We start from the raw sequence: 27,322 nt of genomic DNA, 5'->3' as shown, positions 1-27,322 counted from the left end.
CTATAGTCAACAATAATAATGGGAATCAATAACAACATATTTAAATACTGAGGACTTGACTGACTTAAATTGGGATTATAAAAAATGAAGAATAACAGAGGATGAATTGTTTAAAACAATTTTTTTATTTATTTAAATTTTTAATTAATCTATTCAAATTTGATTTCTGTTTCAGGAAATTTCTACATAGGCAAGATTGGATTCCATTCTTTCTAAACCGTGCTCTCGTTATTGCGTTGTTGTTTTCTTATGTGAATGAGAGAGTGTGTATGTGTGTATGAAATATTTTATATATGTGTAATTGGAAGCTATGTATTATTTTCAGAAAGTAATAACGTTACAAATTTCTTATATTCACAGATGATTGCTGATTTATTTATTGTATAAAATTTGCATATTATATAGGTTGCATCTTGTTTAATTATATATAAGATGTTTTATGTTCACAGATGGCAACTGAGTTATATGAAATCCACATCTTATTTTGACTGCTTCTTATATAAAATTCGAATATTATTTTGATTGCTTCTTGTTTTATTATAAAATGGTTCAGATATTTTATGTTCACAGGTGATTGCTGATATGTTTTATGACATTCGCATATTATTTTGATTCCTTCTTGTTTAATTATAATGGTTCAGATGTTTTATGTTCATAGGTGGCTTATGTTCATAGGTGCTGATATGTTTTATAAAATTCGCATATTATTTTGATTTCTTCTTGTTTAATTATAGAATGATTCAGATGTTTATGTTCACAGATAGCTATGCTGTTTACATCACCTGAAGATATTACATATAAAATATATAAGATAATAAGACGATATCTTTATGTGGTTTATATAGGCTCTGTGCATCGTAATTACTGTGTTTTATTTTCAGTTTCAACATGATGAAGATCAAGATATGGAGTCCATTTCGTTAGGAATAGAGTTTCATAAAAAGTGCTCTATTCCATCGCGTGTATCGGGTAGGTAGGCCGATATCGAACGAATACATCAATTTTCGTTTAATCTCGATTGATTAGAAAAAAATTTGTGATTCGTTCCGCGATTGAAGTTTTTCCAAATTATAATAATTATTATTGTTCTAAAATATTTGGCATTAGAAAGTAGAGTCTTAGCTCGTGGGTCCCCGTATGCAGCAACCTCCAAGTGGTGGGACCTGGGTCGATATTATTTGCGATATATGATAAATGTAAATAACGCAAATACTGTCGGGCTAATGGCTGCATTTAAATTCAATCAAAATTTATTGTGTTCTATGATGATTTTTATCTTTCCATATTGTTTATTTGTCTCAATGAAGATATAGACAGATTTTATCATTTAATTATTATTTAATTATATCAAATTAATTATTATATATCTTTGAAAATTATATACGTATGTGCAATATGTTAAATATACTACTATCTTTATTATATACAAAAATTTTTATCACGACTAACTCGGTTGGTAGGTATCCTGAGAGGAATATAACCTACACGAACTCTTTCTTATATACCCAACGATAGTCGCGTAGTGGGAACAGTGTTTCTCTTTTGCATTTTTAGTTCATATTTTGTCCATTCCTGTCGCTGAAATCGTATACACTACGAGCAAGTGATAAACAGCCTTAATAGAAAATCATCCTGTAAAATTATACTAAATAGTGAAAAATGAAACCTATTATCGAAGAAAATATTCAGAAATGTTTATCACCAACAAATGGAAATATACGATATGAAAAAGATCGGTATATATACAAATCTATTAATCATTTTTAATTGTACAATCTTAAATTACCTATTTGTTTATTTGTAGAAATTGGTGGTTGTTATTTGGAATTATTATAATCCTTACAATTGGAACTAGATTTTATAAAGTTACAGAACCACAACATGTCTGGTAAAGAAAGAAAGATACTTATGTATATTTAATTTTTCCATATTTATTTATAATCTATAATGTAGGTAATAATGCTGTTTTATAGCTGGGATGAAACACATTTTGGTAAAATGGGAAGCTGGTATATAAATAGAACATTTTTCTTTGACGTACATCCTCCTCTTGGAAAAGTAAATATTTTTAGTTTTCCAAATTTTTTATCATGTCCATATATATGAATTTTTAAAGTATTTGTGAATAATCATAGTAATTCAATAATTATTATATATTAAAATCTTTATACTTTATTTTAGATGCTTATTGCACTATCTGGATATTTAACTGGTTATGATGGTACATTTGCCTTTGAAAAGCCAGGTGATAAGTATGAAGACGTCAAATATGCTGGAATGAGAATAGTAATGTTTGTTCATTAAAATAATGAAATAAATAAATAAAAATTTTTACTGGTTAATGATAATATAAATTCAATATTTAAAAAAATATATTTTTCTTTTAGTTTTGTACATTATTAGGTGCTGTCACAGTACCATTATCATTTCTAACAGTATGGGATTTAACAAAATCTACTCATGCGGCTACACTTTCTGCAGTATTTATCCTGTTTGGTAAATTATAATTTCAATTCAAAATAGCAAATGTTATTTTTTAGTTATGATAGTTAACTTTATTTTAGATGTTGGTTTATTGACTTTAAATCAGTATATCCTTTTGGATCCAATATTGTTATGTTTTATGATGTGTGCAACTTGGGGAATGATTCGTATTGGGTCTCTTCGGCATCAGCCATTTACACCTTGTTGGTGGAGTTGGTTGACATTTACAGGAGTATCCCTTGCATGTACAATTAGTGTAAAATTTGTTGGTTTGTTTGTTGTGCTGCTTGTTGGTCTTTACACTGTATTTGAGCTGTGGCGAGAATTAGGGGACTTAACCAAACCTATTGTAAGCATATTATTTCCTTTATTGTAAGATAAGAATATATGAAGTTCCTTTTATTAGTGACCTGGTTTAAAGAAGTGTGTGGTATGCTACATTTGGCTATACCTTGTTACATTTAATAGAATATAAAGTATTTTTTGTTGCAGTCATATGTAGGTAAACATCTAATAGCAAGATTCTGTTGTCTTATTGTGTTACCAGTGTTACTTTATATGTTATTTTTCTACATTCATCTTCACATTTTGAATAAAAGGTGAGATCTCAAATTTTGTTGTTAAGATAATATCAAAATTAATTATTTATAAAATGTATATTTTTGATTTAGTGGAAGTGGAGATGGATTTTATAGTTCTGAATTTCAATCATTATTAAAAGGAAATTCTTTGTATAATGCAACTATGCCAAGGCAGTTAGCATATGGTGCTACTATTACATTAAAAAACCATCGTACAGGTGGTGGATATTTGCATTCTCATTGGCATCTATATCCTGAAGGAGTTGGTGCCAGACAGCAACAGGTTTTTATATATACTTTGTTAGAATACAAATTCGAATTTTGGAATAAAACAGTTTTATTATTATTTAGATTACAACTTATTCTCATAAAGATGATAATAATCTTTGGTTGATAAAACAATTTGATACTGATGACATACCATCTGAACCAGTATTGGTAAAGCATGGAGATCTTATACGTTTGGAACATGTTATTACAAGACGGAATTTACATTCTCATAAAGAAATAGCACCAATTTCAAAAAAACATTATCAAGTTACAGGATATGGGGAAGTAAGCATTTTATGCAAAAATTATTAAATTATTTTTAATTATTATTATGTATCTTCTAGAATGGTACAGGAGATGCTAATGATGTTTGGAAAATATTAATAAAAAATGGTAAAGATGATGATATAGTTGAAACAGTTACAAGTAAGTTAAAATTTGTTCACTATCTTCATCATTGTGTATTAACATGTAGTGGAAAAACATTACCAAAATGGTTAGTATGCAAGGAAAAAAAGATACATACAGGAAAAAAAGAACAATTATAAAGATATTATTTATTTAAATTTTATTATTTCAGGGGTTATAGTCAACAAGAGGTTTCATGTAATCCAAACATTAGAGACAAAAATGCATTATGGAACATAGAAGATAATAATTATGCAAAATGTAAGTATTTGATATTATTTTAATTTGATAATATTTAATTTTGATATTCTATTTTTGGCAATATCTTTATTACTAGATGCAATTGTAATATTTAAAAATATCATTTACAGTACCCAATGTAAGTTTTCAAGTTTATGCTCCCGGATTCCTTGATAGATTTTTAGAATCACATGCTGTTATGTTGCAAGGAAATTCAGATCTCAAAGTCAAAGAAGGAGAAGTATCTTCCCAACCTTGGCAATGGCCTATTAATTATAGAGTATTTATTATTACAAGTTCATATTACAAAAATTAAGGATTTGATAAAAACTAAATAGAATATTGGTTTTAGGGTCAATTCTTTTCTGGCAATAATCAAAGAGTTTATTTACTTGGTAATCCTGTTATATGGTGGGGAAATATAATATTTCTTATAATGTTTGTACTCTTGTACGTATATGCATGCATACGAGAACAGAGAGGTTGCATTGAGGATCCTTTAACACTTGAGCAAAGAGAGAAAATAATGGAAGCTGGAAAATGGCTTTTCATTGGATGGATGTTACATTATATACCATTTTGGGCTATGAGTAGAGTATTATATTTTCATCATTATTTTCCAGCATTGCTATACAGTTCAATGTTAACTGGTGTAACTCTAAATTACATTGTTGAAAGTTTACAAATATTACTACCTAGCAAAATGGGAAATACTATTTATCATATTATAATAGGCACAGTGATTTCTGTTGTAATATATAGGTAAACATATTTAACTGTGATTACATATACATTATTTCTTTTGTATTGAATATGTAATATGCATTTATAGTTTTTATTTGTTTTCACCATTGGCTTATGGAATGGAGGGACCTTCTGCATCAGATCCTGAAAGCTCCATGCATTCTTTACGATGGATGGATTCATGGGAATTTTAAATTTCTTACAATCCTTTGGTTTTTTACATTTATTTATAAAAGTTGAGGTAATATTTTGATTAATAAGAATGAGAAAATTTATATTATTTGTAATCATAAAGAAATACTCATTTTTTTATTTATATAAAAACTAATATATTTTTATGAGCTTCTATATATAAAAAAAATTTTTTACGAAATGATTTTATCATTTTATACATTTTCATATAAAATATGTAAGTAATTTAAGTTTAATTTGAGTAAATAACAATATTTAACACTTGAAATTAACTAGGTACTTCCATTTTACTTAATCTTATTATAAAATCACATAACCTCATTTGTACTTGAATTTCAATTGGATTATTAGTTACATAAAACCCAGGTACACCAGCTTTTTCCAATATACTTTGTTGATCCGATACTTTCTGGTCCAATTGTAGTACTAGTTTCATATCAGTTTGTTTTAATTCTTCTTTGTGTTTTTTATATAAAGCAGCTTTTATTACTACTCTTTCTTCATCCGTTATTATGTTTGACAATGATTCTTGAGCTTCGATTTTCTGTTGATTTAGGAGTTGCAATCTTTGTTGAAAAAGATGCTTTTCTGTAACATGCTGTATTTCCATTAAACCTTTGACAATTTCGAAGATAGTATCATTTAGTAAGGAATTTGCTAAAGCAGATAATAATTCATAGGGAAGTCTCATTTGATACTTTGGTGGAAGTTCTCCGGCCATGTGCTGAAGTTGTTCAACCAAAAAATACAATTTTCTTTGAAGATCTTGTGGAGTTGGATTAGCAATATCCATTATACAATACAAGCAAAAGTATAGATGCGTGTTTAGAAACTCTCATATAGATCTGTTAAAATAGAGCAATTCAAAGCACCTACTCTTAACGTATTCGATATCTTCTCAGAGTAGCAGAAATTACATTTATCGACTGTGTATTTTTACTTTCACAATATCCATCGTATCAATTTCAGCATCGGAGGTAGATGGCACAACAAGACCCGGAAAGGCTTGAGAGTAAGCCTTAAGCATACGAAAATTTTGCAGAAAAGTGCACAACATAAGTAATTAATTCCCACCAATTATTTACTACATATATTATTATTTTTATTGCTGTGATTAAAGCGAAGATATTTATGTATATTACATAAATGGTTATCAATGATTATTTATATCAAAGTTTTTGGACAAGTTGAAAATATTTAATGATCACATCTATGGCTACTGAAATTTATTTATCAGGTAATTTTCATATGATATATTTATTTTTAATGAAATATAATTGTATAGATTGTATTTATATCATACAAACTAGGTAAGAAGAGAAGCAATACATTTTACATTGATTATTGATAATTTATATGAATTTATATCGTAATAAAACCTCTCAATATATATATTGATAAGATTTAAAAACTTTTAAATTTATGTTGAAACAAAGTGCGATTATCTTCTCTTAAATTAAGTGCTTTACAAGCAATGTCTATTGAATGAACAATTGATGGTGAACCGCAACTAAATACACCAATTTTATTAGCCTGAAACAAACAATTGTAACGAATATAATAATGTATTTTACATACTATATAAGATAATTTTACTACCTTTTTAATACCTTGAAAATTTGCTTATTATACTTACATTAGGATGCAATTTTTGAATTGACTGAAAAAACTGAGAAAATTTTGGTCTCCCGAAATGGGTGATTGCCATCAAACCAGTAAAAAGAGACTTGTTATATATTCTTTGAAAGTGACGTTCACATATATACTAAAAAATATGAAATTAAAATTACCATATGTCATACTATAAAGGGTAATTATATCTCTTATATAAAAAGTTAGCAAGTTTAGAAATATATTTTACCAATAAGATGGTACGTAAATCAAATTTTTGATAGAATTGTGTAATAAAGATATGTACAGATACACAATTATTTATATCACATTTTTCAAGTTCTCTAAGTATATCAACCATCCATTCAAATTGTTTTTGTGTTCTTGTTACCCAAATAAAATATACCTAGAAAAGTGATTCATTATAATACTACCAATATGAAATAAGTATATAGATAATATTACCTTTTGACAACCTAAAGCAAACTTGTGATTACATTTAAAAACTATATCTTTCAATATTGATGCAAAAGGTGTAACACCTATTCCAGCTCCTACCATTATTGCTACATGATATTTATTCCAATCTTGATGGGCTTCACCATATGGTCCATCAATATGAATCTGTACCAAAATAATGAATATATATTGCAAAATGAATTGTAAGATGATAAATTAATTATAAATACATTATTTTTACCTTTGGTAATTTTTTATTAAGAGATATAGAAAAATCTAATTTATTTCTGATATTTGTAGTCCAAGGTCCAATTGCTCTAATATGTGTTGTTAAATTAATTTCATGAGGTGCTGAAGAAAGAGTAAAGGGATGGTATTCATTTGTTCCTAATGCTGGACATGCAATCCTTATCCATTGTCCACATTTGTATTGAAAATTTGGTGGTTTTGCAAAAGTTATGCATGTTACATCTATATTATATATTGTAACATTTAAAAACATACTTATATTAATCATTTTTACAGATATAATTGTTGCATTACAAATTTTATAGTCTTACCTGAGGGTAGAATTTTTGCTTTTAATATTGGTATTTCTATTGTTTTTCTTGTCATTGTAATAATCTTATCTAGGATAAATAATATAAATGGACCCAAAAAAAAATAATGGAAATATGGCTCCTGTTATTAAACATATATATACATATGTATGTGTGTGTCTATATATATATATATATACTACTTTCTACATAAAAAAGCAAGTAATGTTTTTTATATAATAGAAATGATAAATACTTGAACTAATCTTCCTGTACCGTGCAGAATCATAAAGATATAAAAAACTGGATACAAAGAATGTGTAAAGGTAAACTGATTATACAGCATTCTTCGTACAATAGGCAGTGAAAATAAAAATATTATACCAATCAGAATAGTCAACAATATACCAGTTATGCCTGTAATTGTTTGCCACATCCAATAATGGAATTTTGGAAGTTCATGAGTCCTAAATACAGATAATTATTTTCATATAATGATTTTTTACCAATTATATGTTATATTATTTGTTATGTTAATATTATGATAATATTATTCTATTATTATTCACTGTGTTATGATATATATTATGGAACATTAAAATACATACGCATGAAAATAGTTCGGGAACAAACATGTTAGATCATCAGCTGTTTGTGTTGAGATGTTATAGAAATTGAAACCATGTCCAATGATGTGTAGTACTACATTGAACCATATGTTACTCAATTAAATTTAAAGAATTTAAACTTTATAAAGAATGTAATATGTAAAAAAAAAAATTATTTACAATTATAATTATTAGATTTCTATTGTCTTATATTTTTCAATTAAAAATAATTTAATCCATACCAGTAAATATTAGAGCCCAATATGCAATATATTTGTGCATTTCAATCATAGAATCAAAAGGGATATAATATTGTAAAATTGTATCTCTTAGTACAGTATTGATATTGTGACATATCATAATCAAAAGTGTTGAATATGTAAACATCATAGCTGATGCTGCTCCTCTTGTAAGTGCTAAACCATACCCTAAAATTTGTCTTAAACCTGTATGTTCTCGTTCTATAGAATAATCTGCAAACAATTTTGATTTTAATTCTATTTTTATCTTTAAATAATTTTAATTTTGAAATATCAATTTACATATATTGGAAAGAATAAAAATAATAAAAATACTTACGATATACACGCTCTATAAATATTAAAAATAGTATTGTAGTGTACAAAGACATCCAAAATATTTGTAATCGTTTATTAGCAAGATATTTCATTATAGGATACCAATAATTATCTGTATATTTGTTTGTTTCTTCTACAATTTTCTGATTATCAATTGTCTCTGTATTTCTTTTCCAATCCATATTTTTTACTATAATTTTGCCTTTAACTCTTAATTCTATATCATTTAGATCTGTATATAAGTTATCAACCGTCTTTTGTAGTTCTCCTATGAATGTTGATTTGATAGTTCCTATCCCTGCATGTAACTTTCTTTTTTTTCCATCAGAATTCACATTGAATTCCAATTCAATATAATTAAGTTTATCATTAAATTGACTAAGTAGATGTTTAAAATCCATTAAATTAATAGTTTCTTTTGAAGCCAAATTAACTTGATTCATCATTGAATGGATTAGTGTTTCTAATTCATCATTCGTTATATCTGTATTAACAGTTTCTAAAAAAGATCTAATAACAAAACAAACATTATCTATAGCCATTAATATAGTTATTAATTCATGCATTCATATACACATGCAAAATGAGAGAAAAAAGGAAGCATAAATTTACCTTAACATGATCATAAAATCTATTTTGTTAAGTCTTCCTGTGCCATTTATATCATACATATCAAACATAAATTTCATTTTTTCTTCTGCAGTACCTTTGAGGAATATTACCAACATATCAACAAATTCACGAAATGATATAAAACCATTTTTATCTTTATCAACCAAGTTAAATATCTGAAACAAATACGATTGTTGTTATTAATATGTTGTTTACTGATTATACCTTATGAGTTGTTACCTTTTTGATAAATTCTGCATCTGGTCGCATACTTAATGCTTCCGCAAATTCTGTAATAGTCAATTCTGTATAGATCACCTCTTTTGCAGTTTTAGAACCTATTTGTAATATTTCATCTTCAATATGTGTTATATGAAATGCCTGTAACAGTTATAAATATTGAAAAAGTAAGAAAATCAAGATTTTTTATTTTTTAATTTGATTTATAGTAATTTGATTTATAGTAATTTGATTTATAATAATTAGATGTATATTAAATAGTAAATAATAAAGTAATTCATATTATTCATTATAGAATTATACTTGTGCAAAGACAACACGGAAGAATTTTTCCAATTTATTTTGTCGATCTTTCTTTGTAATAGCTTGTTTTAACATTTCTGCACTATTAATATTTTTATTCTTTTCAAAAGATTTTATAGAGATATCTAGTATAAATTGTTCAAAAGCTTGGAAAAATGAAGTTTTTAAGTAGTGTGAATCAAATTTTAATACTAAATCATAATTGTGTTGAACTCTAATCATAGTATAATTGCTGTCAGGTGGAATATATATCTGAAAATAAAAGAAATTTTTTCTACACCAAGAAAAGAAATATTTAAATAAGAAGATGTATAGTAATTATAAATACTGTTACTGCATTATTATGTGCAAAATCTAGTGCTCTCATTATGTTTCCAAATTGATTTTTTACTTCAAGTTGCTGTTTTCTCTTATTGAGAACAATAATTACAAGTTTTGTTTCCAATTTCCGACCTTGCCATTCAGTAGCTGTTAAAACATGATTATTAACATAGAATAGGATTATGAAAGAATAGTTGATAAATATCTTACCTGTATATATAGGCATTGTATTTTCTCTCATAAGATATGACATACGGCATTTGGATTCATATTCTATTTGTTTCTTTTGCTTAAAATGTAATTTATAAAGAAGCAATACAACAATTCCTATATTAAAAATTATTATTAGAACACATAAGAACATATGGAAAATAGTATAACTCATTTTCATAATATTCATAATGTACCACAAAAAATTCCAATTAATCCTATAAATGTTGCTATATAGGATATTCTGCTATTGTTAAAATAATCATAGGTTTTTGAATCAGTACATTTTTCAACATTCTTTGAATTAACTGATTTAGCACAATAACAATTTTGTTTTAAGACGTTTTCTTCTGCTTTTAATTTACAACAATCTTTTCTCAATATGTCTCTACAGGTTTTGCTTATATAATTTTCTGGAAAAAAAAAAAAAATCAAGAAAAATTATATTTTTATATTGGTATAATATATTTGAATGTTAACATACCATCAGAAGGAATTTGAAAAGGATTTATTGGAATATCATCATGGTCCATTTCAGTTACAGATATCAATATATCATAGAATGATAAATTTTCTATTCTTTTAATTTCATTTGATGTAAATAATCTAAATAATAATTTGTATAAGGACTTTATTTGTTTTCATAATATTAAGACAACAAATACTTTAATGTAATGTAAACAAAATTTTACATACCTGTTGTTTAAATTCTTATACCAAAATCTATCTCCCGTACGTATACGCTCAAATTGATCAATGATAATTGCTCGAAATAATTCGCCAGGATTATCACGAGTTTCCAATATTCCACCAACCCAAACATCAATATCATCAACTGAATTATTGTATAATTCAAATAATTTTTTTATCTAATATGTTGATAATATATACAAGATTATATAGTAATATGTGAAAGGAGATTAAGATTTAGAATTTTTGAATTATACCTGTGGATCAATCTGATGCAAGGTCAATTTTTGAAAGTGATCCATATCTTTAATTTTATCTAAATTATATGCAACCCGTGCAGTATTATAATCAGGTAATCCATGATCTCTGCCTCTTTGTATATTAAGAGCCATTAAATCTCTTCTTGAAAATTCAAGAGGTCCAAATAAATTACCTTGTAAATCTTCTACTATTTTATGATCTTCTTTTTCACTTAATTGGATAGCCATTCCCATTATTAGCTTATCTATATTTAAACTATCATCTAATTTGGATTGGTTTTGGAATAAAGAATTCTAGAAAAAAATTTTAATATATTTAATATATGCTAATATGCTAATCAAAATTGATTTTTTATAGTAATACCTGTGACATCCAGTAATTGTTGCATGTTCTAATAGCTTGTGCATTAAGTTCTAATTTACAATTATTTCTTGCATAATCTCGTAAATAAACACCTATTTTGATGCAAATATGTAATTAATGTAGTTTATATGTTTAATGCATCTATAGTGTATGTAATTAATTGTTCAATCTTTTCTTCATTTTTTTAGTACATAATTGTATAAGAATCTCTTAGTTAGACATGTACATAAATAGAGTATACTCATAAAATTAGATATCTACTTATTTTTTTAAGTAGAATTTCAACTTTTTTTTTAAGTAGGCCATGAATGAAATATTTTAATTTTTTTTTTGAATATTAGATCATATTTTAGAATTCTTTTTATAAATAATGTATACAATTTTTTGAACTTACCAGCTGGTACTAGAGTGTGACCATAACGAAAGGCAGCTGCTTGAAAGAATTGATCTATTTGTGGATCAATATTAGGATTATAACCTATAATAAATATATAATAAAATTTTAGAAAAATTTTGTCCTTATATTTCAAAATATATAAGGTAATTATCCTTTTTTTTTGCAGTGTATGTTTTTGTAATACTATCTAACACTAATTCTTAGTATTTTTATTCCTGCCTTTGTATGCTGGAAGCTCTTCACCTAGCCATTCAGGTAACCATTCATTGGTAATTATATGCTGTTGTGTTGCGATTACCCATTTACGAGCTTCATTGTAAATTTTTTCACCTGTCCACTCTTTATGTTGACTCTTTATAAAGCTTGCTATGTGATTGTGCCATCTAAACCAAATTATTCCAAATGTCAAAAGAAACGGATTTTCATTACCCCTTGGATTTCCTAATTCTGGAATAAAGATTTATGCATATAAATTATTAAATATGTCTACAATGTTAACCATTTATTTTTTGAGACGACCATTACTGTCTGTGACATCATATTTCTTACAAAAAGGATCTTCTAGATCTGCTACTAAAATGAGTGTAAGAGATGCAATAAATACGTCTCTTGATGAAGAATTAGCACGAGATGAGAAAGTATTTATTATTGGAGAAGAAGTTGCAGAATTTGATGGAGCATATAAAGTAACTAGAGGGCTTTGGAAAAAGTATGGAGATAAGAGATTGATTGATACACCAATATCTGAGGCAGGTTTCTGTGGTATAGCTGTTGGAGCTGCAATAGCAGGATTGAAACCAATTTGTGAATTTATGACATTCAATTTTTCAATGCAAGCTATTGATCGAATAATAAATGGAGCTGCTAAATATTGTTATATGACTGCAGGAAGATATCCTGTATCTATAGTATTTCGTGGTCCAAATGGTTGGGCTAAAGGATTGGCAGCTCAGCATTCACAGTGTTTTGCAGCTTGGTATATGAGTGTTCCTGGCTTAAAAGTTATGTCTCCTACAAGTTCTGAAGATCATAGAGGTAGTTTAAAAGCTGCTATAAGGGATCCTGATCCTGTCTTAATCTTGGAAAGTGAAGTTCTCTATAATTTTGAATTTCCTCTATCTGATCAAGCTTTGGACAAAGATTTTGTTATACCTATTGGTAAAGCAAAAATTGAAAAATCTGGGAAGCATATTACATTAATTACTCATGGTCAAGCAACAGTATATACTATACAAGCAGCCGAAATTTTAGCAGGACAGGGAATTGATGCTGAAGTTATCAATCTACGTTCTCTCAGACCTCTTGATTGGGATATGATTTTTAAATCAATCAGTAAAACACATAGATTAATGACAGTTGAATTAGGTTGGCCTATGTGTGGAGTAGGTTCTGAGATTGTTGCAAATGTAATGGAAAATCCTGTTTTCTTTGAACTAGATGCACCAGCAGTTCGTTGTACTGGTATTGATGTTCCAATGCCTTATTCAGAACCAATTGAATATGAATGTACTCCAAAAGATCATCATATAGCTGAATTTGCTAAGAAAGTTTGTGGATTGAAAATTTGAGTATTTTTATAATATGTAAAGCTATACTTACTAAAGTATCTATCGACTTTCTCTGTATAATGTTGGGAAATATATTTATCATGATTGATTGGAGGTGGTGGATTTGCCATTGGTAATCCAATTATGTTATTTTCTGGATATTTATATGAACTTGATGATGCAAGCAAACCATTTTTGTCAATAGTTCCATTAGAATATGTCCTTAAAATATTTGACCATGCTTTAGAAGTACCATAAATTAATCCTCCATCTATATATGGTGTTATTTCATTGAGCTATAGAATAATAGAATATTATATAAATAAAATAACATTTAAAAAATTATCTATCGTGTTATAATTTTTTAGTTGTTTTAAAAAAAGTTTGAAATAAGTAAACCTGTTGACGTGGATTATTTGGAGAATTCCCTGTAGATTCGTCATAACGTGTACGAAGTATAGGCATTTCAGTATGGTTAGTTTTGTCTTTGAATATTGTAATATTTATGTTAAAATATTCTGGAGGACATGCTGGTCTTTGTGCATCTAATATTTCTTCAACAACTTGTTGACCTGTGTGTGTGTGTGTGTGTGTGTGTGTGTGTGTGTGTGTGTGCAAATATATCATTTTAAACGATTGAATATATGATTTATATATTAATTAATAATCATATTCATATCTGTATTTAATTAAAGTGTATCATTGTTAAAGGATTTATTCACATACCAAAAAATACTTGTAATACATTTCTTTTTTTTACAGATTCAGATCCAATTTCTCCACTTAATAATTCTTTACTTATTTTCAATGGATTTGGTCTGTTAAAACCAGAAGGTTTATATGCTCCATCTTTATAAGCTGCTGGCCATCTCCTTAAAAGTGGTGTATCAACTGCACCAATTTCTGGCCGGCCAATATTGTTGTACCAGCCATCATACCCTGGATATTCAGTCGAACCTGGATCATGATACATGGATTCACACTTATATTTATTTAATTCCCAACATCCAGTGAGTAACCATTTGATTAAATTCTGTCTATTAGAAACCAAATAGTCATCGCTTGGTTTTTTGATACTAGCTGCATAAAAATAAATAATTAAAAAAAGTATGAATATTTTAAAATGATATATTTTCAAATTTTGTATTTGTATTATATTGCAATAATAATTAAATATTCCTACTTACATATTATTTGCTGTTTAGGTGTTGTGAGAATAGGACTTATAGTTACATTTTCTGCATTAATTAATATTAAATAGATAATTGAAATGAACCAATATAATTGTGAACACATGCTTTCTCTTTTATAATATTTTGTGCAATTATAACATCAATTTTATTTTTCTCTGTTATAGTTTTATAAAATCAGCAACTGGGACAATAATGGTTACTAGAAAGAATGATTTATGTATATAATCTATTTTAATTCTTTTTGAATATGATAAAAGAAAGCAGGAAACCACAAGATATGAATCATTTAATATATATTTTGTGATGTAGAGTTTAAGTATTTAGAAGATCATGAAATTTGAATATAATATAAATTTATAATAAAACTTTCTATATATTATATATGTGAATATGTAGAGTAATTAATACTAATCAAAGCTTTATGACCATTATAGGCGTTTAACAATGTATGGAGTGAAAAAGAAAATTTTTTGGTTTGCTATAATTTCTCGGGCATTAATATTAATCTTACAATTCCTTTTTAATATTATATGTCCTGATCACAATGCAGATGCTTTTAGAAGCCCTCAAGATATTCATGAATATGTTTCTAATTATGATATTATGATTAAATTTATATTTGATGGTTTAATAAGATGGGATGGAGAATATTTTATACATATAGCAAAATATGGATATACATATGAAAACATGCTTGCTTTTTATCCATTATATCCTGCAACTATTCGAATTACTGCAATAATAATAAGAAAGATATTTTTTGTATTAAATGTTCATAGCTCTTTAGTTGTTGCAGCAATATTAATTAATTATGTTTGTTTCGTTAAATCAGTTTCTATCTTTTTTGATCTTAGTAAAATAGTATTGAAAAATACTAATACAGCATATAAAGCAGCAATATTGTATTGCATAAGTCCAGCTAATATATTTTTTTCTGCTGCATATACTGAATCAATGTTTGCATATTTTACTTTTTATAGCATGTTAAAAAGTATTAAGAATAATATATATACAATTATTCCTTTGGGATTATCTACTCTTGTAAGATCAAATGGCATTATAAATGTTGGATTTTTGATATATTTTAGATTTAAAACTATATTTAATAGATTAACAGTAGAAATTAATTCTAAAGACAAAATATCCGTAATAAAATTATGTAATTTAGTTATAAAAAAAAGATTCATACAAAGTATGTTTCTATTGTTTTTTATAGTAATTTTAACTTTATTTCCATTTATTATTTTACAAATATATAATTATGTAACATTTTGTAAAATTACATTAAATGCGCCGATATTACCTACTCATATTATAGATTATGCTACAAAAAATAGTTTAGTATTACAATATAATGCTACTTCTACATGGTGTCATGCAAAAATACCCATAGCTTACTCTTATGTACAAGAGAAATACTGGAATGTTAGTTTTTTAAATTATTATAAATTAAAGCAGATTCCAAATTTTATTTTAGCTTTTCCAATATTATACATAATGATAAAATGTATTATAGAATTCTATTCAGAACACAAAATGCACTTTTTTTCTTTGGGTCTTATAGATATAAAATATGAAAAAAATACATCAGAAAAGAAATACCCGGCAGAGATGTTTGTATTTGTAATACATGGACTTTTTTTAACAGTATTTTGTATTTGTTTTGTACATATTCAAGTAAGTACACGTTTATTATGTTCTGCAAGTCCTCTTGTATATTGGTATTGTGCATTATCTTTATCTTATGTACCACAGTTTGAGAATGTAATATGTAAGGATGAAGAAAACTTATTTTCTAAATGGAAGATATTTTTATCTAAGCAAAAATGTACTTTAGGAGATAAGCTTGTATTATTTTATTTTTTAGGATATACAATCGTAGGGTGTTTTATGTTTGTAAATTTTTTACCATGGACATAACTACTTAACTTTATATATATATATATATATATATATATATATGTGTGTGTGTGTGTGTGTGTGTGTGTGTGTATATACATGTGTATATATACAAATGTATAATATAATGTATATTTTTTGTTATTTATTACAACCGCAATTATAAATGAATTTAATAATGTCGATTGCATTAAAGTATATTAGATGTTTTGTTTTAATTAAATAATAATATATTAAGTTGTTTATGACACATTTGTCTTTATATGTTGTCTTTTATGTTTCAATATTTCAATAGGTGTAAGATGAAAAGTTTTTGAACATTCAGGACAATCATAAGCCTGACTGTTAGGTTTCGACTTTATGTTTTCAACTTTATCAGTAGTTTGTTTTACTGATGATTGCATACAAGTACTTTGATGTTGGAGTTTTTCAATACTATTAAAGATAGCTTCTACATTGCATTGCTGACAAGTCCAGGTAGTTTCATACATATTAATAGCTATTTTGTCACTCCAATCAGTTTCCTTCATACTATATTAAGAAATTAAGAATATCATTACATTGTAACAAAATAACTAATCAAATTTCTATAATTTTCCTTACCAATTATATGTAATATTATCAGTTAAGTACATCCCTCCTTTCACTGAATTACATATAGGTTTAAAATCAAATTTAAAAGGATTAGAATCAATATGTACAATATTATTGCCATTGCCAACATATATTGTTTTTAAATCAGCAGGTAAAAGTCGCTTTATTACATATGGAACTGTTGTATGCATATAGTCAATTAATTCTTGAGTAAGTTCATGTTCTATCTTGCTAATATTAAACATATTATTTGGAGTTCCTGAATCTAAAAATAAGATTCCAATTAATAAACTGATTATTCTTTGCAGTTTTTTTTAGTTATACCTTTTAGTCTTTCATTTAAAAGAAATTCCCATTTGTGACGTAACTTAGTAGATTTCATTAATAGTGTCTGTCCAGTATCAGGCAGAGGAAATTCTAATAATAGCCATGCATCGCATACCATCCTAAAATTTTAAATAAATACACTTTTAAGTTTGTAACAGATTTATCAGTATACTGATAGTATTGTTGTACAATAATTTTTTATGAACTTACATTGAAAAAGTTGCGTTAGTATCAATTTCTTGTGCAAATAATAATAATGTTTGTGCAGCAGGCATTTTAAGTGTGTTTACTAAATAAGGTTTTGTAGTTTCCAGTAGAGATCTGGTAGTAATACACAATAGATAGTTAGGAAAATAAAATAATTTACATAATTAATATTTTTATATTGTCTGGAAACAATAGCATAAAAAAATTTTTAAAATACTTACAAATATGTTAATAATTGATGTTTAGAACTAACAGGAGTTTTGCTTTTAAAACCTGGTATTGATGTTATATCATGTTCTTCTAATTGTAGAACTTGTGGATAATTACCAAAGAAACTCATTGGATGTAATGCAACATATGGCTTGGTTTTTGTGTGAAACAGCTGCTCACTTGTAGACTACAAAATTATAATATAAAATAAGAATATGATTAACAAAATTTTTAATTTGCAAAAAGTATTTAAATGTTATTATTCTAAGTTTTTTTATATAGTATAATAATATAATTGCATTAATTATTCTATTTATGGAAAATAGTATCTTTTACCTTGCAATAATTAAATTCATCGGCACATGCAAATTGTGGATATAAACCACTACAAAGTATTATTTTTATCATTGTCAGATCTTTATAACTACATGCAGTAGCTGCTGTTAACAGATTTTGAACTTGAGTTGCGTCATTTTTCATTCGAAATTCAACATCTTTTATGTCTATTTCATCATCATTATTATCATTATCTTCTAATTGTATATTAAATGTGTCTATTTTCAATTGTTTACGTTTTGTGGGTGCACTTTGTTTATAAGTTTGTTTCAGTGATTTTAGAAGTTTTAATTCACCATGTCGTATTGCTCGTTCGGTACTAGTCATAGAAGAATTTGGTTCTGTTAAACTTTTTAATAGACCACAGTCCTGTATATTGTAATGAATAATTTTATCAATTAATATTTAATATAATATATATTACACAAGAATAAAACAAGTTGCATATTTATAATTATTTTAACTTACTTGCAGTAATTCTTTAAATTGTGTACGTAATTTTATCATTTCATAAAATCTTTGTTCCTCTAAGCCTCTTCTTCTGCACCATTTTCTACTGTTACACCCACTTCCTCTAGATTCGTGTATACTTTGTTGTTTCACTTCTAACCACTCTCTAAATGCATTTAATAATGTTATAGGATCACCGTGGTCAGACTCTAACTTTTTCCTAGATGTCTTTAACAATTTTTAAATATAATTAAGAAAAATTATAATGAAATTAAAAATTACTTAACAATTTTTACCTCACATTCTATATCTTTGTAAGCTCTGTTGGTGAAAGGAGTTTGTATGCTTAAAGCAGCAGCAAGTGATAATACTGGTTCAACTTGATGAAAAATAGAACCCATTATTAACATTTTTCCTATTCTTATATCAACTGGGAGACGTGCTAATGTTAGCCCAATAGATGTTAATTTTTCATCATTTGTCAATGCTCTCTAAAATGGAAAAGGAAAATATATTAAGTGATATATTATGTATAATAGATAAATTTATAATCAATAAAAAAAAAGAATTCTTAACAGTTATATAAATTAATTACTTACATGTTCTTTCAATGACAATATTGAGTTTTCTATGCTTTGCGAGGGTGGAGGTTCTATAAATGGAAACTTTCTTGCATCTGGTAATCCCATAGCAATCATTTGTAATAGTAAAGAATCTAAAGGTACACGTTGTATCTCAGGAGTTGAATATTCTTCAAGAGCTATGTATTCTTCTTCAGAATAAAGCCTATAGATAATAAAAATCTTTTGCTAAAATTTAAGTATATTTATTATTATACTATTTAGAAACTGTAACATACCTGTAGCATACACCAGGTCCAGTTCTACCAGCACGACCTTTCCTTTGTTCTGCACTGGCCTTACTGATCCAGAATTCCTTCAGGCGTTCCATTTTACATAAAGGATCATAACTCATTTCTTTTACTTTGCCACTATCAACTACAAATCTAATTCCATCTATGGTAACAGAGGTTTCAGCAATATTTGTAGATACAATACATTTTCTCACTTCATCTGGAGCATAGTCAAATACCTAAAAAAAATATATTAGATTTTTAGAATGCTTTTAATGGCTAACATTATAAAATTTATTTAAAGTGTCATCCAGTCTTATACTTTATCTTGGTCAGCAAGAGAGAGTGAGCTATGTAATGGTAAAACAATCCAATTATTCTTTTTTGTACTATATTCCTTGGCAGCATCTACAACTGCAGTAATTTCTTTCATTCCACTTAGAAATATTAATAAATCACCTTTTTCGTCAGCTGAAAGTAAATTAAATAATTATTATAACATATTTAATTTAACACTATATTATAAAATATAGAATTTTATAGATAAAATGTGTATACTTGCCTGGATATTTGTGATCAATCATTTGCATTATTTGTACATATGGAGTGGGATTAAATCTATTGTTCTTATATTTCATATCTTCTATAGTAATAGGTCGGAATAATAATTGAATGGGATATAATCTTCCAGGAACCTAAATAAATGACTCCAATAGATAACATGAATAAACAATAAGTATTACTTATTTCTTTATGTTATAAATATATATTATTCAACCTGTATCACTTTAGCATTCTCCTTTGCAAAGTAATTACTGAACAACTGTATATTGATGGTAGCAGACATCAATATTAACTTTATATTAGATTCTTGATGTATAATACATTTCATAACACCTAATAGGAAGTCACCATGTAAATTACGTTCATGGACTTCATCCAATACTACAACATCATAGGGTAATAATCCTGATTCACCTGATACCTACAGAGTTTATAAATTTCTAATTTATGAGTATATAAAAAAATGATTAATTTGCTATAATGTATTTTGTTTTTTCTTGTTATATCATAAAAATATTAAATATATTATTATTGAGATTAGTATAATTTTTACTTGTCTTAAAAGTAAACCCTCTGTAATAAAAGTAATTTTTGTTTCCTGAGTTTTTTGTTTTTCAAAGCGAATTTGATAACCAACTTCATTATAGTTCTCAGTCAATGTTTCAAAAGCTACACGCTTTGCTAAAGATATACATGCTATTCTCCTTGGTTGTGTACAAACTGTAAAAATAAAGCAATTGATTATTTGATATGACATATGATAAAAATATGAAATATATAAATAAAAAATCTTACCAATCTTATTAAAACCAGCAGAATATAAATATTGGGGCACTTGAGTTGACTTTCCACAACCGGTATCACCAGCTATAATAACTACTCTTTCTTGTTTAATCGTTTCAATAATTTCATTTTTATACTGGGCAACAGGCAGATTTGCCTGTGTTTCTCTAAGTTTTTTTAATTTAGTAAATTTTTCTTTTTGTTTAAAATCTAAATATAAATTAATTATATATTTGAATTTCAATAATTGATCTTTTGTTAATGCTTTAGTTTCAGGAACTCTGACAAATAACTCTCCAAAACTTAAATTTAATTTGAAATTTATACAGTGTGTTTTATGATATATTTTTGGTACTCCAAGCGAATTCAAATCACAGATTCTTTCTGTCTCATTTGCATTGCTCATTCTTCTTTCCACCATTTCATATTTATGAACAAATTTCCAAAAGTCATTTGTATCAGGAATCAAGTTTGTATTGGCTCTAAATACTTTATTTAATTCATTCATATGTTTACTAAAAGAAAAGCTTTTAACATCGTGTTGTGATTTATATTCATACGATTGTTCTTCAGTGCCATGATTTGTTGAATCCATTTCTTTATATTCTTCATCATTTTTAATTCTTTGCAAAGACGTATGACTAAACGAACTGTGTGAACTTAAGAATTTATGTTTTTTACTTTCAGTAATATTATCTTCTCTTTTATTATATCTTTTTTTTTTAGAAACATAATTAAAGTCATCATGATGAGATGACATGATAACTTTTATATCAAACGATTGTTTTAATTAAACAACTGTTAGAGTACACAATTAATTGGCACAGTTAAGAATAACATATCTCGATTTACAAATAATATTTTTACTGTCGTATATACAGACTACAACTGATTGCCGTATCAATAACATCGAGTAAATACAAATGATCTATGAATTTTAATATAGATGGTAAAAGCACATATTAGCATCATTTAACAAACGACTTATTAACGTTGATTTCATTTATGTCAATCAATGTTTTTGATGATATAGTGTATTTTATGAATTTAATCTAAATTATATACATTTATCATTTTTTATGACATACCAAAAAAAATACACATGCATTCGTTCTTTGACATAGCTATTTTTATGATGTTATTATTCCAGAAAAAATCTTGTCGATAACCTTCAACTTTTTATCATATTTGTATCGCGTTCTATATTACCGATAACCAAACAGAAATGGATTATAGCGCTAACATTAGCGGAAATTAGAACTAAAAGCTTCTATTTTCTTTAAAGCTCACCAAATACATAATTATTAAATTCGTTTTAATTGCAAATATTAAATATGACAAATTAATTCAATAATAGTTGTAAATCAATGGATAATTATTATATTGCTTTACGTAAGATTGATTGAATTGCAAATCGAATGTATTTAGCTGAGTTTAAATTCCCGTCTTTAAATGTTTGCATTTAATTAATTAATTAAAAAAATAATGAAACAAAAATCAGATGAAAACAGAGGAATTATGATCATAATTTATCTATACGAAGAGAAAATAAAGAATCATTTCCTTTTGAAAAATGTATTACCTGTAATATTAATTCATCGATAGGAAATTTAACAAAAGAATAAATTATAGAGAATTGGTTTGACTTGTTTTGAAAAATTTATTGAAAGTTCTGTTCTATTATTTTCAACATTCGAAGTTCATATAAATAATCCTTTTGGATGGTACATTTCTATTAAAGTGGACATTGATTTATGTAGACGATTATTTTCTTCGTTTTATTTTGCGATATCTTTCGAGTATCGATCTTATCGTGTTCAGTAGATTAACGACAAATAAGTAGACGAAGAAGAATCTTCTGATTATAGCGTACAGTTTATAAGAGACGCTTAAAGGTGCACTTGAACAAAAAAGAAATGTACGTGACCGCGACACAAGTGAAAATTGCGTCAATACTCACCATCGGCATCGGGAGTTTTGTCGTGAGTATTGCGCCAGCGTGTTTCGTTTCACGTGTACGAGATTTCCAACAGAAGTTATTTCTCTCCTGTATACTTTGTTTCGGTGGAGGAGTCTTATTAGCTACCTCGATACTTCACATGCTGCCAGAAGTAAGAGAGTCCCTACCGAAATACGGAGAACTCGTCATTTCTTGCGGATTTCTTTTACTCTATTTCGTTGACGAATGTGTTCATTATTTTTGGGGTAGCGATATCGATCACTCCACGAACTCGCACGATCATGAACACGGAAGCAGAAACAGAAACTTCCAAGATCGTGGGTAGGTATACGAAGATGAACATCTTTATCATATCAAATTGTATATCTTTTGCAAATTATGAGGCTTTCAATTCTAATTATTTTTTCAATCGAGATGCACTTATGTATTATAAGTCTTGATGTGTTAGTAAGTAAACAGGATAAATGTTGTTTTATAATAGGTTTACATTTTCTTTTCATTTATATTTTCTTGTTCCGCGTTGTGTTTTATTCTTATTCACGTTATCTTTTCAAACCGCAAATGGTTTGTGTTAATAAATTGATATACATACAAACGAACCGAAGATCGATAGCTCGGGTTTAGCACATCCGACGATAAAAATAGAAGTGATGTTGAGAAAAATACATTCGTGTCTCGAGCACAGCGGTATCTTTTATCTTTAGCGTAATCGATTCTGTTGGTCGCTATATTTGGTCGACTTTGAAGCATCAAATTGTTCGGAAAATTCGTTTAAAAGATAAACGCATTATCGAGTGTCTTAAGATGCGCATGCGCTCGGTTGATCGGCCTTTGTGGTGTTAAAAAAGCTGTCATGTTTGCTAAACGAAACGAAACGAAACGAAATGAAACGAAACGAAACGAAAATAGTATCGACCAGAGTACACGTTAACTCAAAAAGATTTTAATGATTTTATTTTCGAAGGGAAAAACATTTAGGATCTTTTATTTTACGTTTTTAATTTTGTAATACTATTTCTCTTATCTCTTATTATTTGAGAAAAGCTTTCAAAGTAATTGATAGCATTGCGATAAGACAATGTTTACTCTGAATCCCCTACAATGATGCATCAATGGGCAATTATCCAAATGGAATCTTGATTATAGAGAATATCGACGCCCCCATTCTGAACAGTTTGGTTACAACCAAAACGTGAGAAGAGTTTGCCCGAATGAAACTAAAATGTCAATGGCGTATCAATCGAATTTGCATGAGAATAATGAATATCCCAACTGGAGATCAAATTATTATGGATCGATGCAATACGCACCAAACGCGCCTGCCTCCTATTACAACGAGGAGCTGACATTTTTATGTCACGGCTCTCACACGGAACCTTGCTTGGATACCAAGGTGGGCCCTGCAGGTCTTTTACTAGCACTCACCATTCATTCGATCTTGGAGGGATTAGCTATTGGTTTGCAAAAAAAGCCGGCTGAGGTTCGTAAGATTATTTTAAATTTTGACTTTCATGTAAATTTGTTAAAGTTTTTTATCAAGGGGAATTTTTCTTTTTTCTCTTATAATCGTTATATTCTGCATAAACGATTCAAGTTTAGTTCCGTTAACCGATTCGATTTTAAATTTTGACAAATCGGTTATGCTTTTAGTTGTCGTATAGAATCGCTGGTCCGATTAAGCATCGCATTTCGTAACTTTTAACGGCATAATAAAAATCTTATTTTTAATTAATTACAGATTCTGCTTTTCTTACTGGCCGTGGCATCTCATAAGTTTATCGTTGGATTTTGTATGGGTTTGGAATTAGTGGGTATGGGTAGTTCCACGTGCAAACTTGCTGTAGCGAGTTTTGTATTTGCCATTAGTTCGGTCATAGGTATAGGAATTGGTATGTTTACGTCAGAGGTAAGTGATGCATATGTTTTTGATGAAATTAAATAAATCATTAGAAATTTTAATGAAATTTTAAATGGAAATTTTTACGCAGCAAAATGCATCATGGTCTAAAGTATTGCTACCAATTTTGCAAGGATTAGCAGGAGGGACGCTACTTTACGTTACGGTCAGTGAAGTTTTGCCACGAGAAAGAGCAAGATGGCACAAAAGTTCACGCCGTTCTGCTGGTATTTTTCAATTTTTTTCAACTACGACGGGATTTTTGCTTATTTTTCTTATGAATACTTATATTAGCACTTGAACGGAATAAAAATTAAATAGATTTCGCTGAACAGAGATTAAACGGGGATTGTAGAAATGTTTTTAAACGAAACTTGACGATACTTAAGGCTGTTCATCAACCCTAGTTGATTTTAATGAACGATTTTAATGAACAACGTCTCATTTTAAAAATGAAAGTTCAAGCGAGGACACGGTTTTTCGAACTTTTGAGAAAACTTTATTTTCTTTGAAAAAAAAAGAGAATTTGTTCATTAAAATTGTTCAAGAATTATGCGTGAACTCGCTGTTGGCATAAACGCTATTTTTTACATTTTTTTGTGAAAAAAGTTTTGTAGAGTGATGCACATTGAACTTTGAGACAAAAGAGAAAAAGTTATTACCTCCAGTACTGGTATATAACTATATAATGGCGTGTGTTTTATTTCCGTGAAGTAGACGATTTCTTCATTGTTTGTATGCCTAAAGTGGTCAAATTTTCTGATCCGTTCAAAACGCAAGGAAACCCGTTTTGACATACTTATATGGAGAAGTCACAGTAACTTACTCTGGCATTTTAATGATAATTCTATGGTAAAAATAAGCAAATTCGTGTTCAGTTATTCATGCTACTTAATTTTTGAATAATTTTATAATTGTTTAAACGATATATAATGTACACGGAATACAATAAACTAATATTTAAACAACAGTTTACATTTGTTTAAACATTATACAGCTCGTAATAAGTATAAAGTATAAAGTAATTTCAATTTGAAATTTAAGTACAGTTAAATTTTGATCTTCGAGTTGTAGATTCCAACAAAAGCAAACGTTCGATTTACTTTGATGGTCTTTTTTGTTTCTTTTTTTACGAGGAAACATAGAAGTTTTGTCTTTCCAAACGTCTACAATTAAACAATTAATATTTGTGATAATTTTATAATTATTTAAACAATATACAATGTATACGAAGTACAATAAACTAATATTTAAACAATAGTGTATATTCGTTTGAACATTACATTTAAATATCAAATAATTTCAATTTAATATTTCAATAAAGTTAAATTTTGAGTTCGGTATCGTTAAGAGCACGTAATATTAATAAAAACGAACTTTTTACAGACTTTGATAGATATTGGTTTAGTTTCCTTTTGCATTCTAACGAGTAAATATAAAAAATCATTCTTTCTGTACGGTCAAACTTCAATAATTACATTTACCTCGTTGCATTGATTTTTTAATAGTAATAGTAGTAGTAGTAATAGCAGTAGTAGTAGTAGTAGTAGTAGTAGTAGTAGTAGTAGTAGTAGTAGTAGTAGTAGTAATAGTAGTAGTAATATTAGTATAAAAAAAATAAAAACATTAGTCCTTGGATCTCTACATGCAGCAACCTCCACGTGGTGAGATCTGGGTCGGTATTACTTGCGATATATTGAAATATAATTATAAATCATGTAACGTAAGTACTACCGGGCGAATAGCTGCATATTTCCGCGTATTTTCAAAATCTTTTCAATCAAATTTTGATTAAATATTAAAATACTAATACTTTAAAAATTTATGTCTGGACTTATTGTCAGTGCAAACAATTATAAAAAAAAGAGTTGATGAATAGACACCCACATTCGCTCCATCGGTTTAATATGAAGGTCACGCTTAACTATTGATTGTGCTATGACAATACCTTTTTCCTTTGTTACTGTAGTTAAAGTTGTTATGTGTGTACTATGTTAAAGTAGTTATGTAATTCATTACAAAATACGTTTACATACAAAGAGAATTCGAAGAGGAAGGTCTAAGGTTGAAGGAGGAAAAGTCTAAAACGTAGAGAAAATGTTTTTTTTTTATTCATTTTATCAATTTTAAAAGATTAAAAGAAAAGATGATTAAATTAATATAGAAAGAAATTTCAATGAATTTAATAATTTTTTTTTTTGAAACGTAGTAAAGCTTTATCAAGTCGCTATACTTTTCTAGGATTGTATAAGTACTAACGAAACATTTTTGTCTTACGTCGTATATAATGCACTTCATGTATTTCAATTTTTTCCACGTACAATGAATCCTATTAAGGGAAAAACGTTAGTTAGGTACTTCATATCCTTTGAGATATGTTGTTCATATATA

At 27.4% G+C, this 27,322-nt stretch overlaps 7 protein-coding genes across 7 annotated transcripts; 4 read left to right on the top strand and 3 right to left on the bottom strand.

Moving 5' to 3' along the window:
* The first annotated feature begins 1,564 nt into the window (after positions 1-1,564).
* On the top strand, positions 1,565-5,010 carry LOC122632448 (protein O-mannosyl-transferase 2). Its single transcript, XM_043819223.1, has 14 exons — positions 1,565-1,736; positions 1,805-1,888; positions 1,974-2,058; positions 2,182-2,286; positions 2,388-2,496; positions 2,565-2,833; positions 2,977-3,083; positions 3,156-3,348; positions 3,417-3,620; positions 3,680-3,831; positions 3,916-4,004; positions 4,115-4,263; positions 4,336-4,745; positions 4,816-5,010. Exons 1-14 carry the CDS (start codon positions 1,660-1,662, stop codon positions 4,919-4,921), a joined length of 2,139 nt encoding a protein of 712 aa, XP_043675158.1. The 5' UTR covers positions 1,565-1,659; the 3' UTR covers positions 4,922-5,010.
* A 177-nt stretch (positions 5,011-5,187) lies between these two features.
* LOC122632223 (gonadal protein gdl) lies at positions 5,188-5,712 on the bottom strand. Its single transcript, XM_043818787.1, has one exon. It carries the CDS (start codon positions 5,710-5,712, stop codon positions 5,188-5,190), a length of 525 nt encoding a protein of 174 aa, XP_043674722.1.
* A 448-nt stretch (positions 5,713-6,160) lies between these two features.
* On the bottom strand, positions 6,161-15,036 carry LOC122632224 (dual oxidase-like). Its single transcript, XM_043818789.1, has 25 exons — positions 14,846-15,036; positions 14,385-14,738; positions 14,058-14,230; positions 13,711-13,954; positions 12,331-12,558; positions 12,109-12,192; positions 11,715-11,806; positions 11,348-11,644; positions 11,097-11,269; positions 10,885-11,006; positions 10,598-10,813; positions 10,198-10,517; positions 9,870-10,121; positions 9,567-9,707; positions 9,327-9,502; positions 8,716-9,224; positions 8,379-8,609; positions 8,137-8,230; positions 7,785-7,995; positions 7,550-7,670; positions 7,231-7,460; positions 6,996-7,154; positions 6,781-6,936; positions 6,556-6,684; positions 6,161-6,452 (listed from the first exon to the last, which is right to left on the bottom strand). Exons 1-25 carry the CDS (start codon positions 14,952-14,954, stop codon positions 6,324-6,326), a joined length of 4,950 nt encoding a protein of 1,649 aa, XP_043674724.1. The 5' UTR covers positions 14,955-15,036; the 3' UTR covers positions 6,161-6,323.
* On the top strand, positions 12,525-14,003 carry LOC122632222 (pyruvate dehydrogenase E1 component subunit beta, mitochondrial-like). The gene has a single exon (XM_043818786.1). The coding sequence runs from the start codon at positions 12,594-12,596 to the stop codon at positions 13,677-13,679; it is 1,086 nt and encodes a 361-aa protein (XP_043674721.1). The 5' UTR covers positions 12,525-12,593; the 3' UTR covers positions 13,680-14,003.
* Positions 15,037-15,155: 119 nt separating the features above from the next.
* On the top strand, positions 15,156-16,771 carry LOC122632221 (GPI mannosyltransferase 2). Its single transcript, XM_043818785.1, has one exon. The coding sequence runs from the start codon at positions 15,296-15,298 to the stop codon at positions 16,769-16,771; it is 1,476 nt and encodes a 491-aa protein (XP_043674720.1). The 5' UTR covers positions 15,156-15,295.
* Positions 16,772-16,983: 212 nt separating this feature from the next.
* Positions 16,984-22,041, bottom strand: LOC122632426 (probable ATP-dependent RNA helicase DHX34). The gene is made up of 15 exons (XM_043819179.1): positions 21,087-22,041; positions 20,845-21,011; positions 20,506-20,712; positions 20,290-20,422; positions 20,050-20,198; positions 19,734-19,966; positions 19,474-19,660; positions 19,171-19,365; positions 18,893-19,102; positions 18,425-18,793; positions 18,100-18,275; positions 17,882-17,992; positions 17,669-17,790; positions 17,354-17,609; positions 16,984-17,281 (listed from the first exon to the last, which is right to left on the bottom strand). Exons 1-15 carry the CDS (start codon positions 21,832-21,834, stop codon positions 16,993-16,995), a joined length of 3,552 nt encoding a protein of 1,183 aa, XP_043675114.1. The 5' UTR covers positions 21,835-22,041; the 3' UTR covers positions 16,984-16,992.
* An 870-nt stretch (positions 22,042-22,911) lies between these two features.
* Positions 22,912-25,901, top strand: LOC122632453. Its single transcript, XM_043819231.1, has 4 exons — positions 22,912-23,355; positions 24,181-24,514; positions 24,773-24,940; positions 25,023-25,901. Exons 1-4 carry the CDS (start codon positions 22,991-22,993, stop codon positions 25,230-25,232), a joined length of 1,077 nt encoding a protein of 358 aa, XP_043675166.1. The 5' UTR covers positions 22,912-22,990; the 3' UTR covers positions 25,233-25,901.
* Positions 25,902-27,322: the final 1,421 nt, after the last annotated feature.

Source organism: Vespula pensylvanica, chromosome 10, assembly GCF_014466175.1.
Source record: "Vespula pensylvanica isolate Volc-1 chromosome 10, ASM1446617v1, whole genome shotgun sequence".
NCBI classification, from domain to species: domain Eukaryota; kingdom Metazoa; phylum Arthropoda; class Insecta; order Hymenoptera; family Vespidae; genus Vespula; species Vespula pensylvanica.
This window is presented reverse-complemented; position numbering and strand designations above follow the sequence as displayed.

Bases quoted from the DNA above. Each gene is read 5' to 3' on its own strand.
- LOC122632222 (XM_043818786.1), top strand. From the start codon at position 12,594: ATGTCTACAATGTTAACCATTTATTTTTTGAGACGACCATTACTGTCT.
- LOC122632224 (XM_043818789.1), bottom strand. From the start codon at position 14,954: ATGTGTTCACAATTATATTGGTTCATTTCAATTATCTATTTAATATTA. The intron at 9,225-9,326 runs GTAAATTTATGC...TTTTGTTATTAG, and splicing joins GATTTTATGATCATGTTAAG to ATCTTTTTTAGAAACTGTTA. The intron at 8,231-8,378 runs GTATGGATTAAA...GGTTCAATGTAG, and splicing joins TTGGGCTCTAATATTTACTG to TACTACACATCATTGGACAT.
- LOC122632221 (XM_043818785.1), top strand. From the start codon at position 15,296: ATGTATGGAGTGAAAAAGAAAATTTTTTGGTTTGCTATAATTTCTCGG.
- LOC122632223 (XM_043818787.1), bottom strand. From the start codon at position 5,712: ATGGATATTGCTAATCCAACTCCACAAGATCTTCAAAGAAAATTGTAT.
- LOC122632448 (XM_043819223.1), top strand. From the start codon at position 1,660: ATGAAACCTATTATCGAAGAAAATATTCAGAAATGTTTATCACCAACA. The intron at 2,287-2,387 runs GTAATGTTTGTT...TTTTTCTTTTAG, and splicing joins AATATGCTGGAATGAGAATA to TTTTGTACATTATTAGGTGC. The intron at 2,834-2,976 runs GTAAGCATATTA...TTTTTGTTGCAG, and splicing joins GGGACTTAACCAAACCTATT to TCATATGTAGGTAAACATCT.
- LOC122632453 (XM_043819231.1), top strand. From the start codon at position 22,991: ATGTACGTGACCGCGACACAAGTGAAAATTGCGTCAATACTCACCATC. The intron at 24,515-24,772 runs GTTCGTAAGATT...AATTAATTACAG, and splicing joins TGCAAAAAAAGCCGGCTGAG to ATTCTGCTTTTCTTACTGGC. The intron at 24,941-25,022 runs GTAAGTGATGCA...ATTTTTACGCAG, and splicing joins TTGGTATGTTTACGTCAGAG to CAAAATGCATCATGGTCTAA.
- LOC122632426 (XM_043819179.1), bottom strand. From the start codon at position 21,834: ATGTCATCTCATCATGATGACTTTAATTATGTTTCTAAAAAAAAAAGA. The intron at 21,012-21,086 runs GTAAGATTTTTT...TTATTTTTACAG, and splicing joins TGCTGGTTTTAATAAGATTG to TTTGTACACAACCAAGGAGA. The intron at 20,713-20,844 runs GTAAAAATTATA...TAAACTCTGTAG, and splicing joins AGGGTTTACTTTTAAGACAA to GTATCAGGTGAATCAGGATT.